A 17,971-nucleotide genomic window follows, 5' to 3' on the forward strand; every position below is an offset into this window, starting at 1 on the left:
CCCTGTAGGACAGGACCAGGCTCCATCCTGTGTCCCTACCCCACTGCAGGGCTTCCCTGTGGGGCTGAGGGCAAAGGGGGCACTCAGAGGAGGGGCAGTGTCCCCTCTGTGATGGATCTGGCTCCATCCTGTGTGCCCACCCCCCTGCAGGGCTTCCCTGCTCCAAGCATCCCGTGGCATCTGCCCGGCAGCACCAGCCACGAGAGGGTTTGCAAGAAGAGCCTTGTTGTTTCAGCTGATTGCAGTGTTTTAATTTGAAGAGGAATAATGTGTAATCACAACAACTGTCATCTGTTTGACAGTGGAAAATCCTGGAGCCTTTTTTGTGCACAGTAAATGGGCAGCCATTCAGCAGCACGAGCTGCTCCACGCTCGGAGCCCTGGTGGGATGAATGGCTTCAGACCAGCCCGCTAATCTAATTTGTAATGTATCCTTAGAACCCATAATTGGCTGTTTAATTTAATTCAAATTAACATAAGAATAGGAAATATAATCTGCCACAGAGCCCACATGGTGGTGGAGATGAGCTGGGTGTTGCTGCAGAGGGGTTGAGGGCACAGATCTGTGCACAGAGGTGTCACTGTGGACACACCAACAAGCACTGTGTGTGACAATAAATCACCTTTTCCCAGCCTTCTGAGTGTCTGTGTGCCTCATCTCCCCTCCTTATCTCTCTGACCATCTATTTCAAGCAGCCTGGAGTGAGGGCAGCCCACTCTGGGTAGCACAGGGTGTGAAAGCTGGCAGGCTCTGACAAACGCTGATTATGTTGATTGGATATTGTCTAATCTGATTTTGATTGTGTACAGCTTTGATTGTAATTTTGATACGTCTGCAAAATGCTGTAGCTGTTGGGAAAGCTTTGTGATTTAAACAGGTCTTTTTTTTCTTTTTTCTCTTTTTTTTCTTTTTTTTTTCCCCTGGGTTGAATAGAACAGAGGCAGAAACGTGCCTGGGGGTGAGCAGGGTGCTGGGGCTTTGGCACCCTGTACAAAACCACCTCAAAGCCCTTGGGTGAGCTGCTCTGCAGCAATACAGGGGACTCGTAGTTTTGAAGAGAGCTTTAGGAAACTTTGAGTGGGTTTTACATAATTTAGTTAAGTACAGCAAAGCCACTTGCTTATATACCTGATACCAAAATAAACCAGCTGGAGGAACAAGTTTGCTGTGCGCTGATTTATTTAAATCCCTTTCTGTAAAGCATGGAGAAAAATCCTCTTAAATAACTGGGAAAGAATCAGTGTACCTCGAGGAGTGGAGCCCAAATGGAAACACAGCTATGAGATGTATTAAATGGGATCTCTCTGTCTGCATTGAGTACATCCCCTCAGCCCACTGCTTCCCTGGATCACAACAATGACAGACAGAAGCTGCCTGGAAAAAGAGATGAGCTTGAATTTCCCCTGAACAGTAACAGTGGGTACAGAGCTGTCATGGTTGAGGCTCTCTCTTGTGTTTCTGTTGTGCTCCTGTTTCCCTACAGCCAGTGGGAATCTCAGGTAAACATAAAGGTTTGGGTCAGATATGCAGAACCTGCCCTTGAATCACAGAATCATCAAATGGGTTGGGTTGGAAGGGACATTAAGGTTCATCTCATTCCAAATCCCTGCCATGGGCACTATCCCAGGTGGATCCAAGAGGGGCTCTTGGACTCCATGGTTCTCCTGGCAGTGCCCTTTCACCAATCCACAGATCCCTCCTTGCTCCCTGCTGCCTCTCCCACTGACTGCTGTGCTCCAGTTAATCACAGGCTTTATTTTATTTTATTTTATTTTATTTTATTTTATTTTATTTTATTTTATTTTATTTTATTTTATTTTATTTTATTTATTATTTTATTTCATTTCATTTCATTTTTATTTTATTTCATGAAAGAATTTCTCCCCCACAGTGTGTGGTGATGAGGAGCACGAATCCAGGGGTGAGCTCTGGGACAATGGATTATTAAAGCCTACAGTGCTTAACTGGTTTTTTAACATCTGGGGTTTTGCTCTTAAATCAAGTATTAAGTCCAAATCCAACCATGAAACTAGGTGATCTGGGAAATTTAGCTTTAGCATGTGTGTAATGCTGGAGCTAATCAGAATTTCATATGCTATAATAATAGGTGAAACAGTTGATGTTTAGAATAAGCCTCCTCTGCCAGAGACTCATTATATTCTGTGTTGGTAATTAATAATTTTGGATAGATTCACACATTATGAAGAAAAAATGGTTTTGTCTGCAGTGAAAATGATTGCACAGGTGCAATAACAGATTTTTATAGAAATGGGAATGCTTAGAAGTAAACAAGGCATGAGAAAACATGGGGAGCAGACAGAGTTTCAACATCTCTGCATGTTCGTGTCACCTCGAGGGAGTGTCAGTAGGGAGGTGAGGAAATGCTTTTCCAGATGAAATTTGGGAGGGGATGTAAGCAAGGACAAATCTCCATATGTGGTGGAGTCACACAAGCTTTCTTTAAAGAGTTTTTAAAGAGTGATGGCTGTGTTTCTAAATCCCCCTCCCTGGTTGTAGCTCCTGTGCTGGAGTTTTTGAGGATTCTAAGGGAGCCAGGATGAGAGAGAATGGGTTTAACCTGACAGAAGGCAGGGTTAGATTAGATATTAGGGGAAAATGCTTTACTGTGAGGGTGGGCAGGCCCTGGCACAGCTGTGGCTGCCCCTGGATCCCTGGCAGTGCCCAAGGCCAGGCTGGACAGGGCTTGGAGCAACCTGGGACAGTGGAAGGTGTCCCTGTCCCAGGGATGGGACTGGATGGGCTTTAACATCCCTTGTAACCCAAACTGTTCCATAATTCTGTGAATTTTGATCCCAAATAATTGTATTTCTACAGCTCTAATTCTCAGAAAAGCTCTTTAAAATACCAGCAGTAGGTTGAGAGCTGAGCTGGGTGCCCAGAGAGAGACTTTGGCCTAGGAGGGCAGCAGCTGGTCAGGGGCAGCCCTGCCCTTCCATGGCTGTGCTCCAGGTGTGGGGGCTTCTGCTGAGGTTCTTGGGACTCAGAGATGAGCAGGGATGCAGTGAGGGAGCAGGGAGCAAGGGGATGCCTCCAGGGGTCCGTGGTGTGCTCCTGATGGATGGAGCAGGGATGCCACACTCACACCCTGGGTCCTGCCTCGTTACAATCCTGGTGTGCAGGACTGGAGGTGCCTTTTTATCACAACAAACCCATTTCCACTGGAACCTGTATTTCTTAGAGAAATAGTCATTTTTCTTTGCCAAAGTAGTGAGGCAGTGATGATTTGAGGAATAAAGACTTTACAATTAAAAATTGTATAACAGGTATGTTTTATTCCAGCTGAGACAGATGGGGGTATTTCCATCAAAGACAAAGACATGGGGATATTTCCACCAAAGACATGGGGATATTTCCACCAAAGACATGGGGGTATTTCCATCAAAGAAAGACATGGGGATATTTCCACCACAGACATGGGAGTATTTCCACCAAAGAAATAGGGATATTTCCACCAAAGACTTTGGGGGTATTTCCACCAAGGACATTGGGGTATTTCCACCAAGGACATTGGGGACATTTCCACCAAAGACATGGGGGTATTTCCACCAAAGACATGTGTACCTGGTGAGACAAATTTCAGGTTTAAATACACATTGACCCCCCAAGCCCACATCTCCCTTCCCACCCATTCCTTCCCCACAGTATTGGCTGGTGCCACTCCTCCTGGTGGTCCTGGGTGGGTGTCTTTGATGAAGTAACCTCATCTTCCTTGATGTTCTCTGCTTGACCCTTTCTTCTGGGCAGGCGCAGTGAAGGTTTGGCTTTGTCTCAGGTCAGTTTGTCCTGGCCAAAATCAGGAGCTCCTTAAGCAAAAGGTTCTGCTTTGTGGGTTTCAACAATACCTAAGTCTTGCGTTACTGAGTTTTCTTATATTTACAGCCTTTACCTAGCAGCTAAATTCTTATGTGTTCTTTTACAAGTTGTCTCTACCTAGAAAGTTACATTCATGTTACGAACTGTCTTCTGTACTTTTGCAGATTTGTTAAATGAGCAAATTTGTTAAATATATTTCTGTTATTTCAATATATTTCTGCTTTCCTCCACCTGCCTAAGTACATTATAAAATTCTGAATTTTCATACATATCAGTGACATGTTGCAAACTGTCTCTTTGGTGTTTCAGACATACAACAGTCAGAATGAGAACAACGAGGACTACGAGATCCCTCCCATAACGCCTCCCAACCTCCCCGACCCGTCCCTCCTGCACTTGGTGGAGCATGAAACTGGATACCACTCTCTGTGCCACAGCCTCCCTCCCAACAGCCTGATCCCAGCCTATCCCTACCAGAACATGGACCTGCCGGCCATCATGGTGTCCAACATGCTGAGCCAGGATGGGCACCTCCTCTCCAGCCAGCTGCCCACGGTCAGTGCCTCTCCTTTCATCCAAAGCACTCTGTGTTTCCAGCACTGAGCTGAGCTCACCACTCTTGGTGATGAGCTGTTTGCCATGAGGGGTGGGAGGAGCTGCGGTGTCAGTGTGGTCACCCTGCTCATGGTGGCAGTTTCATGCTTCCTTTGGTGTCCTCCTGAGCCTCGTTAACCACTCAGGATCAGGGAAAAAGGTTTTCCTCCCTCTGTGTGGAACATCCTCATGTTGTCTTTTCCACCAGTTTGGAAATGAAGCTTGAGATCATTTTAGTAAGGAGGTGATATTTTGGGCAGCACTGACACAACCAGAGCACACAGCCTCCAGCTGCACCAAGGAAAATACAGGTTGGAGATTGGGAAAGAATGATAAAGTTCTGGGATGGCTGCCCAGGGAGGTGGTGGAGTCCCCATCCCTGGGTGTGTTTAACAAAGCCTGGATGTGGCACTGGGTGCCAGGGTTTGTGTGAGGGGTTGAGGCTGGGTTGGACTCGATGATCTTGAAGGTCTCTTCCAACCTGGCCATTCTGGGAATTCTTTGAATATAGAAGTGGATTTTTATTTGAAGGTTTCAGGGCAGTTATAGAAGGATGTCCACAAAAAGCCCACTCCCACAGGGGTGAGTACATTTTTATAGGTTTTAGGAAATTAGCAAAATTGACAAAAAGCACCAATTAGCAGCACAAGTGATGAGGCAATTCCCCCCCAGGTCCAGCCCCTTCTCTGGAGTCCCCCTTGGCACTGGCTGTGCTCTGTCCATGGAATGGAAATCCAAGAGTTGTTCTCAGCCTTGTTCTCTTCCCAGGAAGAACCAAGACAGCTCTGGGGTCCTGTACCCCTGGGGCTTGGAGCTCTGGAATTTGTTTTATCTTTCTGCTTAGGGAAAGGTCTTGGAAAAGCACTGGGAAAACTATTCACTAATACAATGTGCTACAGAGCTATGAATATATGTGTTGTGGTGGGTCCCCAGGACGAGGTGAGAGATGAGAATCTGACTCCAAGTTCTCAGAAGGCTGATATTATATTATATTATATTATATTATATTATATTATATTATATTATATTATATTATATTATATTATATTATATTATATTATAAAATGCTATACTAAAGCTATACTAAAGAATAGAAGAAAGGATACATCAGAAGGATACAAGAGGAATAATAAAAGGATACAAGAATGAATAATAAAAACTCATGACAGACCAGAGTCCCCACAGCTGGACTGGGATTGGTCACTAAGTTAAAACAATTCACATGCTAGGTAAACAATTCTCCAAATCACATTCCAGAGGAGCAAAACATGGAGAAGAGCAAAACATGGAGAAGTTGAGGCTTCTCATCTTGCCAGGAGAAGAAATCCTGGTGAAGGGATTTTTCAGAAAATATCACGGTGACATATATGTGTGAAGAATACAGAGAATAAAAAAAAAAGGCAAAACCAAAACAGCATCACTCCCTAAAAACCAAGAAACGTGCATGTGCCCCATCCCCCATGGCATGGTGTCCTTTCTTTTCCTCCCTGTCACCCCTGTGCCACGGCAGGGTGGCAGCAGCAGGAGGAGCAGGGATGTGAAGGGATGAATCCCCCTATCGATTCCAGGGGGAACAGGATCCCTCCCTGCTCTCACAAACTCCAACTGCCTCACTCCTGGGAAGGGGATACCTTGCAAAGTTTCAAATGACTCGTGCAGCGATAAACAAGGCAGGGATAATGAAGTAAAGTGAAGCTCAGGGAAGAAACTCCAGGGCTAATTAGAGCTTACAGCGCTTCTGCATCAGCAGCACTGAGGAAAGGTTGGTTGATTTTGACAGTGATATTGAATTGATACTGCTGCTGTTTAATGCCATTTTCCTCTCCAGCAGCTTCAGCCCCGTGGTTGGTTTTTGACATTGTTTCTCTCTAAGATCATTGATTTTGAATGCCATTGATATCAAACAGAGTTAATTTCACTTAGAGAGCGTGGCTGGGAGTCTGGCCCTGCCTAGCTGGGGAAGGCTTGGTGTTGATTGCTTCAATAGATAAGGGTCTGAAAGGTAGTGATATTTAAATATTAAATGGCATATTATCTCTTAGTCTAGGAAAATCCCAAGGCTTTCTGAAGTCCTGATGAGTCTCTGAGTTTCATTGTTAGTGTGTTTAAGAGAAATATCATGTTCTGCCCATCAATATTGAACAGAGGCATATTTCTATGGAATTAAATATTACTGAGGGCTCTGTGTTACCTTTTAGGTTCTTAGGTGATTAAAACATTCATTTCTGAGACAGAAAGAGTCAATTTCAGATGAAACATTTTTCCCTGGTTTAATTTAAAGCACAGCCCCTTTGCCTGACCCCTATTTTCATAACATGATAATTTTATCCCGTGTTGATTGTCTCATTTTTGAGAGGTGATATTGCACTTATAAATCACTTTCTAAAATACCTAAAGAAAAAAAAGAAGAGGGGGATTTATTAAGCAGCTCCTCTGTGTCTGAAATAATTTATTTTGGAGTAGTCCTTGGGAAATGTTCTCTTTCTTACTTTATGGTACTGTTTTACAAATGCAGCTCGGTGATGATAAATCAGAGCCGAGCCACAGAAGATAAGAAGGGGACTTAGTGGGCTGTAAATGTAGAATAGAGAGATTAAGATTTGTTTGCCCCTTACCATGAAAATAAAAAAAGTCCAGTGAACCCTGAATTTCCCAGGTGAGAGTGAACTGAAGCTGTTCAGTTTTAGAAACCCTCGGGGCTGTGTTACATCTTCAGAGGCCCCAGCAGCAAAGGGGACAGGGAGGGAGCTGTGTTGCAGTTTTAGAATTGAATCCTGCCTTATGCTCCCATCACAGCCGTTTTTCCACTGAAGGGTGACAATTTCTGTCCCTTTTGGTGGGGAATCAAGTCCCCTTTGTCTCCCCCAAGTCTCCTTTTGCTGCAGCAGCAGCCCATGATGGTCCCAGGGCACACCTGCAGCTCCTGAGGGTGCTGAAGGAGCAGCACCTGTAATCAGGGCACAGACGAATCCTGGAGAGAAAGCACACTATAAACTCATCTGGTTAACAGCTAATAGCACCTGCCAGTGCCTACAGGGGCTCCAGGAGAGCTGGAGAGGGACTGGGGACAAGGCATGGAGGGACAGGACACAGGGAATGGCTCCCAGTGCCAGAGGGCAGGGATGGATGGGATATTGAGAATGAGGAATTGTTCCCTGTGAGGGTGGGCAGGCCCTGGCACAGGGTGCCCAGAGCAGCTGGGGCTGCCCCTGGATCCCTGGCAGTGCCCAAGGCCAGGCTGGATGGGGCTTGTAGCAACCTGGGACAGTGGAAGGTGTCCCTGCCATGGCAGGAGTGGAATGGGATGAGGTTTAAGGTCCTTTCCAACCCAAACCATTCTGGGGCTTATTTGCCAACACTTCCAGAGACAGAGGGATGATTTCACCCAGGCAGTGATGGGAGGCCAGTCTGGAGTGAGCCCTGCTTGCTCAGAGCTCAGAGAAGTGGCTCAGAGTGCAGAGGTTTTGGGTTTGTTCCAGGACCAGCACTGCTGATGCAAATGCTGGAGCCTCTCCCCTCCCTGCTGCTCTCTGCTGTAGCTCACACAGGTTTTTGCACACACAGCTATTTCCTGCCTTGGTTGCCATGTCTGTATGTTTGAATACAATGAGAAACAACAAGCAATTCAGGGTAAAATGTTTAGACATTGGCCAGACTTCTGCTCTAAAAATGTAACTTGAGCCTTAGGATTTTTTTAAGTCAAAAGAAAAAAAAAAAAACAGAACAAATCTCTAACTGCTGATAAGACATGAGCCAGGATTCACCAAGTGCCATAGGATTGGTATTTTTTCCTGAGAGCTCAGATGTGAATAAAGAAAATCCAGCTGCAGGTTGCTGTCCCCTATGTGTGTCTCTGTCCTGGGATGTCCCACATTACCCACAGACTGCATTAAACCTCCCAGTGCCTCTCAAGGATTACCCTCCTGCTCCCACTGTGCAGGTAACCAGTGCCAAGGGACTTTAATGAGCACAGAAATTCCCATGGCAGGACAGGAGCTGGGAGTGAAGGAGGATTTGTGTGCCAGCCCCTGCTCCTGGCTCCAGCTCACCCATGGGCTGCCAGATTGAGACCCTGGAAACCCCAAACCCAGCATCCCTTCTGTTTGCTCTGGGCTGTCACATGGAGACCCTGAAACCCCAAACCCAGCATCCTTTCTGTTTGCTCATCCCTGCAGCAGCACCACCCAGAGCACCCTCCACACCACTGTTACCATGATATATTTTCTGAAAAATCACTTTGCCAGGATTTCTTCACCTGGGAAGCTGAAAAGCTTCAGCTTCTCCTTGTTTTGCTGCTTTGGAATGTGATTTGGAGATTGTTTATCACCCAGCATGTGAATTGTTTTAATATAATGACGGATCATGGTCCAGCTGTGTCAAGGCTCTGAGAAGTCACAGGTTTTTCTTTATCATTCTTGTTAAACCCTCTGATGTGTCCTTTTCTCTTTCCTTAGTATAATTTTAGTATATAATTTCATATCATATCATAATATAATATATCAGCCTTCTGAGAACTTGGAGTCAGATTCTCATCTCTTCCCTGATCCAGGGGACCCTCACAAACACCACACACTCCCACTTGGATCTGCCCATGGACCAGCTCCACATTTCCATGTCATGGCTCTTCACTGCTCTTTCTGTCACTTCATTTCCCTTTTTTTCCCCCTCCATGAGTTTTTAGAAGTTAAGGGAGTTTTCCATGGAAAGCAGGGATGGATGGACGAGAGTGGACAAAGAGTTGGCACAGGATGTGACGAGTGAAGAACTGCTGGAAGGGGTGAGGGAGAGCTGGGGAGGAGGCAGAGCTGGCTCATTTGGGGAGGGTTTGTTGGTTTGTTGGGGTTTTTTTGTGTTGATGACAAGAAACAAACAGAAAATTCTTACTGCAGTGGAGTTTTCTTTTCTAGTGATGTCTCTTTTCCTCTGGGAAAAAAGGAAGGGAAGAGAAGGGAAAGAGGAGGAATGGCAGGAGGGAGGGAAAATAGGAGAGGTGTGACTGTCACTGAGAAATGGGAGTGATTAGGGAAAAGTAATCAAAGAGGGAAAAAAAAACCGTTTTCCTTGGGAAGAGAATAAGTTTGCTCACTGTGAACATCCCACTGCAGCTGAGCCTCCCAGAGATCCACAGGGAGTCCTGCTGGGCTGGGATCACACTGGGGTGGGATTTGGGGCTGTGGGGAAAGCAGGGGAGGGGGCAGAGATGTGCTGTGGATCAGTGGGGAGGTGGGTGAGCGCTGAGTTAAGGAGCTGCTGGGAATAAATGAGATTTCAGAGTGGATTTGGCAGAACATTTTTGACAGAAACAAAGGGGCGATCAAGGTCAGAGCCCAGGAATGTCCAACACAGCACAAAAATATTTTCATAAATATTGGATAACAGCCAGGAGGGCTGGGGGAGCCTCTGCTTATCAGGTGGGGGGAGCCAGGAGCCCCTGAATGGGGGGACAGCACTGCCCAGAGCTCTCCATCACTGCTCCAGGACCCCAAAACTGTGCTCCCCCAAGCCTGGCCACAGGATGCAGCAAGGAACAGCCACCCTGCTTCCTCTGCTCTGCCCTGGCCAGGGCACAGCCATGCATTTCTGCAGGTGCCCAGCTTCTTTTTGGGCATGTGCCCAGCATCCTTTGGGCATGTGGACAGCATCCTTTTGAGCAGGTGGCTAGCATCCTTTAGGGTATGTAGCTAGCACCTTTGGGCATTTGGCTAGCATGCTATTGGGCATCCTTTTGGGCATGTGGCTGCATTCCTTTGAGCTTGTGGCTAGCATCCTTTTGGGCATCCTTTTGGGCATGTGGCTGCATTCCTTTGAGCTTGTGGCTAGCATCCTTTTGGGCATCCTTTTGGGCATGTGGGAAGCACCCTTTTGGGCATCCTTTTGAGCATGTGGCTAGCATCCTTTTGGGCATGTGGCTAGCATCCTTTTGGGCATCCTTTTGGGCATGTGGCTATAGCATCCTTTAGGGCATCCTTTCGGGTATGTAGCTGCATCCTTTAGGGCATCCTTTTGGGCATGTAGCTGCATCCTTTAGGGCATGTGCCCAGCATCCTTTTGGGCATGTGGCTATAGCATCCTTTAGGGCATCCTTTTGGGCATGTGGCTATAGCATCCTTTAGGGCATGTGCCCAGCATCCTTTTGGGTATGTGGCTAGCACCCTTTTGAGCATGTGACTACTACCCCTTTGGGCATCCTTTTGGGCATGTGGCTATAGCATCCTTTTGGGTATGTAGCTAGCTTCCTTTTGGGTATGAGGCTAGCATCCTTTTGGGCATTCTTTTGGGCATGTGGCTGCTCCTGTGAGCCAACATGAGCTTTGTAGGTGTAACAGAGCTGGTTGGAGAGACTGACACCTCTCCCTGTGTCTGCCTCTTCCCATTGCTTCTCACAATGAGAGATTTTTGTGGCTCCTCTAAAGGCACTAACATTTCCTTCAGCCCACTGGGGTGCCTTTTTATGCTCTCAGCAAGCTGGTGCAAGGGCAGAAAGGCTTCAGCCACAGCCTGAAAGGTTTTGTTTCAGTTTGTTGAGTGGAACAGAGTTATCTGTAAAATACTGAAAATCCTCCGAGGCAAAAAGGAACATCCATGGTGTAAAATGTTACATTTCCAGTGAGCTGGGGAACCTGTTTAGGTAGAGGTGAGAGAGTAAAATGGTGAATGGGAGTGAATTGTAGAAGAAAGGTGATTGCCACCCTGAAATTCCAGAAGGTTTCAGTTGAGTTTGAACAGCTGCTTACCAACACAATGGGGCTTTGGTGTGGAACAGAGAGGAGAGCAGTAAAATAAACCAGCAGGAACCCAGCTGCCTGTGTCCCATCTGAGAAATGGAAAGGAAAAGTAGCCCTTTCCTAGAGCTGGGACGGACATTCCTGGGATGCTGTAGGCTCCAAGAACAAGCTTGGTGCTCACCAGCCTAGAGTGAGGCTGTGTCACCATGATATTTTCTGAAAAATCCTCTTTGCCCAGGATTTTCTCCTGGGAAGCTGAGAAGCCTCAGAGAGGAATGAAAACAATAATTATCTGATTGCTGCTCCTATGTTTGCTGCTTTGGAATGTGGCCTGGACATTGTTTACCAACAGGTGAATGTTTGATTGGTTCCATGTGAATTGTTTTAATTTAATGACCAATCATGGTCCAGCTGTGTTGAGGCTCTGAGGAGTCACAGGTTTTTCTTTATCATTCTTGTGAAACCTTCTGATGTATCCTTTCTCTATTTCTTTAGAATAGTTTTAGTATAGCATTCTTTTGATATAATACAATATCATAAAATAATAATTCAGCCTTTTGAGAAGAAAGAGTCAAATTCTCATCTCTCACCTCGTCTTGGAGACCCTCACACACTCCACAGTCCTGCAGGAAGATTGCAAAGCCAGAACCCAGATTGCTCCAAACCCCATCCAAACTGGCCTGGGACACTTCAGGGATGGGGCAGCCACAGCTGCTCTGGGCAACCTGTGGCATATTTTACCACTCTCATTGTAAAAAACTCCTTATGTCAATTAAATATTGTCACAAAAACCAAGTAAGCTGTGCCAGCCTTTCCTCCAGGACGCTGGAAATCCACAATCCCAGCAGGCAGAGTGGTTTACATGCTGTGGGCAAATCCTTCCAATGCATCAATATTTCAATAATTCTGAGTCACTGCCTGCTAAAATAAGTTATTTAAAATAATCCACACCCCAGTGCAGTGTACAGGCAGCATTGCCCTTCAAAGCAAGTTGCTACTCTTCACAAGAGCGTTTATAAATAAACAAACCAACAAGAGCATTGCTCGGGTCACCAGCAGCAAAAACTTCCCTGAGTTCCCCTTGTTTCAGTCCTGGATAAGTTTTCACTGGCAATTCTGTGTTGTGAGCTTTAAGGTTTTGACTAATTTGGCTTTCTGTTTATTAATGGTTCAGTATTTAAAAACTAAACTCCCAAACATGAGGTGGAAAATGGTAATAACACAACCCTACATGAAGGGTTCTTTGTATTAAGCAGAGCCCTGTTTGCAATTCTCTGCTAGTGTTTTTCTCAGAGGCAATAAATGAAAGAAATATGTCTTTTTAAATTTTATAAAACTCAGAAAAATGGTTTTAAACAGCTTTTCTTCACCTTCTATAATTATTTATTTTCAAACAGTCCTTCAGGGTAATGTTCCGTTTTCTTATTTCACACTCCTTTTTCTCATAAATGAACCATCACTTCAATAAATCATTATGAAAACAGAGACTAACACAAACCCTGAAAGGTTGAAAGATTTATGTAACACATTTATGTTTTCCATTTTCTCATTCTGGTACTCCACTGCTAAAGCTAAGCTAATAAAAGCTGCTATTAATATTTCTTGTTGCCTGGCAACCACTGAGAGGGAGTAATAGCTTTAGCTAGAAAAATAGATGACCGATAAGGAAAAATTCAATTCTTTTATTATCTCAAGGGAAAATGGGCTTTTACTGGAACATTATGATGTACGAGTGTGAAGTTGAATACAAAGGGTATTTTTTCAGTTGTTTTTCTATTTTTAATGAACATTATTTTACCTTCACAAACTCGTTTAAGGCATTTGCCCCACCTACTTGTGAGCTTAATTTAGCAACACCCACACACTCTTCTGTAAGTATCTGTTGGCATTTTCACTTGGAAGTCCCTTCCCTCCTTGCCTCCCCCCAGGCTGGAGGGCTTGGTCATAAAATTTCACTCCAGGTCAGAACCTGGGAGACAAGATCCAAAATCAAAGAGTAAATTGTTCCTGTGTGTGTTCAGAACTGGCTTGCTCAGAGGAAGGGGCTTGTTTGGAGAGGTGTTTTCTGAAGTTTGTGGTGTGGTGGCTCAGGGAGGGCAGGAGGCACTGCTGGTGCTGGGGCGCCAGGGCAGGGCCTGTGGCAGGGCCTGTGGGCAGGGTGTGCATGGATCCCTGTGGGGACACCAGGGTTGGTCATGAAGAGATCAAAAACAGCCCTGGGAGGAGGATTTGGGGGTGAGAGCTGGACATGTGTGTGTGCCAAGAAACCCCCCCAGCCCTGGGCTGAGCCCCCAGTGTGGGCAGAAGGGCTGAGGGAGGTTCTGCCCCTCTGTCCCTGTGCTCAGGTGAGACCCCACCTGCAGAGCTGCCCCAGCCCTGGCCCAGCACAGGAGGGACCTGGAGATGCTGGAGAGAGGCCAGAGGAGGCTACAGAGATGCTCCAAGGGCTGGAATCCCTCTGGAGCCAGGCTGGGAGAGCTGGGGATACTCGCCTGGAGAAGAGAAGGATCCGAAAGACCTCAGAGCTCCTTCCAGGGCCTAAAGGAGCCTATTAAGAATATGGGGATAAACTTTTTGTCAGGGCTTATAGCAAAAGGACAAGTGGGAAAAATTTCAAACTGAGAGTTGGTTTAAATTAGATACAAGGAAGAAGCTTTTTACAATGAGGGTGGGCAGCCCTGGCACAGGGTGCCCAGAGCAGCTAGGGCTGCCCCTGGATCCCTGGAAGTGTCCCAGGCCCGGCTGGACAGGGCTTGGAGCAGCCTGGGACAGTGGAAGGTGTCCCTGCCATGGCAGGGGGTTGAACTAAATGACCTTTAACGGTCCATTCCGACCCAGACAATTCTACAATTCCATGAACACAGATCCTGTTCTGTGTGGGACGTCCTCCCTGAGTTTCCCAGTCATTCTGGACAGCAGCAGAAACTCCCTGTGGAGCAGCAGCCCCTCTTTTCACATGGCTGAGGCAGCTTCTGCCTGGTCCCTTGCCAAGTGAGAAAATTGGGGGGATGTGGGTCACTCTCAGAGAACAGCAGAGCTTGTGAAGACTGGGCTGTGCAGGAGGGCAGGGAACCTGAGGAACCTGGATGATTGTGTGGTTGGTGTTTAGGTTCACCAGCGGGTATCCCATTTCTGAGATCTCAGTAACCAGGGTGTCATGATACACTTTTCACACAAAAGGGAACTGTTGTGACAGCTGAGAAGCAAAGCAGATGTGGGCTTTGCTGGGTAATGAAAGAATTTCTCCCTGAACAAGGGAAAAGAAGAAGACAAGGTGTCACTTGAACTGGCAGGAGGTGACTGTCACCTGCCAGGGTGGGAATCTCACATGGGAATCTGCCTTTTTTCCTGGAAAGCCCTCACAGGCAACTCCCTGCAGGAGAGCTCCTCAGTGGGAGATCCCTTCCAACCCAAACCATCCCAGGAGTCTATGTCCCAGAGCAGGGGCATGCAGGAGAGACTTCAGCTGTGCTCTTACCCACAGCACCTCATCATACCTGCAGGAAGGGTCCTGTGATGCCTTGTGAGGGCTGACCTAGAACAGAGACTGGACAGAGCTAAAGAATAAAGCAGGGATTTATTCAAAGGCCTCCATGGATCCACCTTGGGCAGCACAAGAGCCCAGCCAGGGCTGCACCCAAGATGAACCAAAATGGCCCCAAAATGCACGACCAGGCACGGGGTCTGTCACTGTGATCAGTTCTGCTCCATTTGCACCTTGCAGTTCATTGTCCCATTCCAGCTTTAGCCCAGGCAGTCCCATCCTGCTTGTTTTTCTCTCTCCAGCCCACGGTGTTTGTGCTCTTGGGCTGAGATTTGGATCATTTGTCCTTGGTGCCCAGCTGGAGCAGGAATTGTTTTGTCTCCCTGCTCTGTGCACAGAGCTCACCATCCCCTCATATAAAGCTCAGAATTTTACACTAAAGCAACTCAGAATCTGTAAAATATAAAAGCTAAACCTGAGGTATCGCCTGCAAAGTGAACCAACGTGTGTGTGTATTTAAGCCTGACTGCAGAATTGTCTCTGCTGCCTGTGCCCCTTTGGTTCTAGGCTGCAAACTGAGTCCTTATCTCCCCATACTCATCTCGTGGCCAGAAGCCAACAGGTCCCATCCCAAAGTGCATCTGCTGCTCTCAATGAACCAGCAGCTCTTCTTCACTGTTTGCACTCCTCCTTTTAACTATTCCATGAAAATTCATCCCCCTAAACTTTCCTTTCCTCTCCTTGAGTTGATCCCTCTCTCTCTGATAAGCCATACCCTGGGGACAGTCCCAGGAGGGAAAGTTCCTTATCAGCCATACAATTCTCAGGGAGGGCACTGAGTGGGACAATCCTTCTTGTTCCTTCCTCAGCTGCCATTAAGCTCTGGTGACACAATTTGCTTTGCTTTCACAGCAGTTTGAGATAGCCCTGACTCCACTTAAAGCTGCGCTTAAGCAAACTCGCGTGGAGCTCTAATAACTCCAGTAAATGTGTTCAAGGAATGGGATGGATCTTTTTTAAGATCTGATTCTGATCTCAAATGTGTTTGTCTCTAGTGCACAGGCATGCAGGTGGATGTCTGTTCTTAACCCTTTAGGTTTAGGCCGTGTCCACTTTTGGGGTGATTTTTTTTTTCTCCTTCTCAGCAAAAAATCCCACATCAGCATTTTTCCTGGGTGGGGTTAAAAATCTATTTTGCCCCCATCAAAAAATCCTGCAAATGAGAACGTGCAACATGCTTTGCAAAATGAGCTAGAAATTTGGAAGAGAGTTTCTCTGGAGTCTCGGATGTGGCTTTAGGGACAGAGTGTCCCAGGGGCAATTCCCCATTTCCTGGTGGGGGATTTGCCATCTCAGCCCCAGGAGCTGGAACCCCTCTGCTCTGGAGCCAGGCTGGGAGAGCTGGGGGTTCTCACCTGGAGAGGAGAAGGATCTAAAAGACCTCAGAGCCCCTTCCAGGGCCTAAAGGAGCCTATAAAAATATGAGGATAGACTTTTAGACTTTTATATTGGAATATTACCAATAAAGATGGACAAGACGTGCCTGAGCTTGTCTGGCCCTTGGTGCTGAACCAAACAGTGGCACTGTGGTGTTTCACCCCACAGACACTTTGGGCTGGCTGGGTGTGTGGTGTTTCACCCCACAGACACTTTTGGCTGCCTGGGTGCTGCACTGGGCCCGTGGGGACAGGTCCAGGCCTGCAGGAGCTCTGGTGGTGCTGGGATGGAGCTTCCCCCCGTAACAGGGGCTGCTCCTCAGGTTTCCCTCTGCCAGAGAAGCTTTAAGGCGATGGTGAAGGAAAGGAGTCGCTTCTGATGGAGGGTTTGGATCCAGAGCTTTATTCTGGCCCACAGGCCTCTGAATGCAGCACCAGCTCCAACAGAACTCCCTGAGCCCGTGGTTGCTGCTCCTTTAACCCCGGGGAGAGGGGCAGGGAAGGGGCAGGGAGCCACCAAGCAGGGACAGGAGGGGATGGACAAAGGGACAAAGGACACCTGGATGGCCCAATGCCCCCCATCCCGTGAATCTGCCAGTCACTTGATGCCTTCTGGAATGCCAGGACTGACAGACAGTGCTGGGAGGGGAAAGGAGAGGGGACTGACACACCTGGGAGGGAATTATCAGGGGAGGGACCCGAGGTTCTGAGGTAAACCCTGAAATCGCAGCACTTTTAGATAGCAATAGGACAATTGCATCAGGCCTTGCCAGGCCGAAGAGGAGGAGGAGAAGGAGTAGTAGGAGGAGGCTCGCTGTGAGCAGCGCCTGTGTATCAGCAGTGTAATTAAAATATCAATTACACCGTGCTGACAGTGTGCCAAAGAACTGCCTCTTGTGTGTGCAGTAAACTTCATCACTCCAAAGTCTCCTCACAAGACCTGACGCAGTCGTGGTGCCAAACACCACACAAACCCGGCCTTGCTAAAGCACAGCTGAGATATTACTTTGTGCAATGGTGCCGTGCTCCAGAGCTGGGATCATGTTCTGGAAATTATCTTTTAATGTACGATTTGTATTGCTGAGAAATGTCACTTACTTTGCAGAACGTCTTGCTGGCATAAAACCTGAGATTTATTCCTGTCATTTTTTTGTCTCCTCTGCCATGTTGATAATAAGAAGTCTATTTTATGTGCGTAATGCCTGTGTCAGTTTTGAAATTTGGGGTTTCATGAAAGACAGTGGTATAAATAAAACATGATATAAATTAAAAATATAGTGGAAAATAAAATCTCTGAATTACGGGAGCAGATGAGATGAATGCAGCGTGAAGGAGGTTTGCAGAACAATATCAAATAACTCCAGTAAAGATGTTCAAGGAATGGGATGGATCTTTTTTAAGATCTGATTCTGATCTCAAATGTGTTTGTCTCTAGTGCACAGACATGCAGGTGGATGTCTGTTCTTAGCTCAGTTTTAACCCTTTAGGTTTAGGCCGCGTCCACTTTTGGGGTGAATTTTTTTTCTCCTTCTTAGCAAAAAATCCCACATCAGCATTTTTCCTGGGTGAGGTTAAAAATCCATTTTGCCCCCATCAAAAAAAATTGTGCACATGAGAACATACAACATGGTTTGCAAATGAACTAGAAATTTGGAAGAGAGTTTCTCTGGAGTCTGGAATGTGGCTTTGGGGAAAGAGTGTCCCAGCATGGGCAATTCCCCATTTCCTGGTGGGGGATTTGCCAACTCAGCTCCAGGAGCTGGGGTGGGTGCCTGGATGAGCTTTTCCCCAGGAACTTGGGTTCTGGTGTACTCTGGGACCATCTCTGTATCATAATTTGTAAAAACACAGGAAATTCTGTCAAAAGTAGGCATGAGGAAAGATTAAAAAATTGAAT

At 46.7% G+C, this 17,971-nt stretch overlaps 1 protein-coding gene across 1 annotated transcript in view; it reads left to right on the top strand.

Moving 5' to 3' along the window:
* TOX2 (TOX high mobility group box family member 2) overlaps nt 1-17,971 on the top strand; it is a 175,619-nt gene that overhangs the window by 97,042 nt on the left and 60,606 nt on the right. Inside the window, exon 3 of the mRNA XM_064730140.1 lies at nt 4,145-4,390. Coding sequence (XP_064586210.1) covers nt 4,145-4,390 — 246 coding nt within the window. The remainder of the gene's footprint in view (nt 1-4,144; nt 4,391-17,971) is intronic.

Source organism: Zonotrichia leucophrys, chromosome 20, assembly GCF_028769735.1.
Source record: "Zonotrichia leucophrys gambelii isolate GWCS_2022_RI chromosome 20, RI_Zleu_2.0, whole genome shotgun sequence".
In the NCBI taxonomy this organism is placed as follows: Eukaryota; Metazoa; Chordata; class Aves; order Passeriformes; family Passerellidae; genus Zonotrichia; species Zonotrichia leucophrys.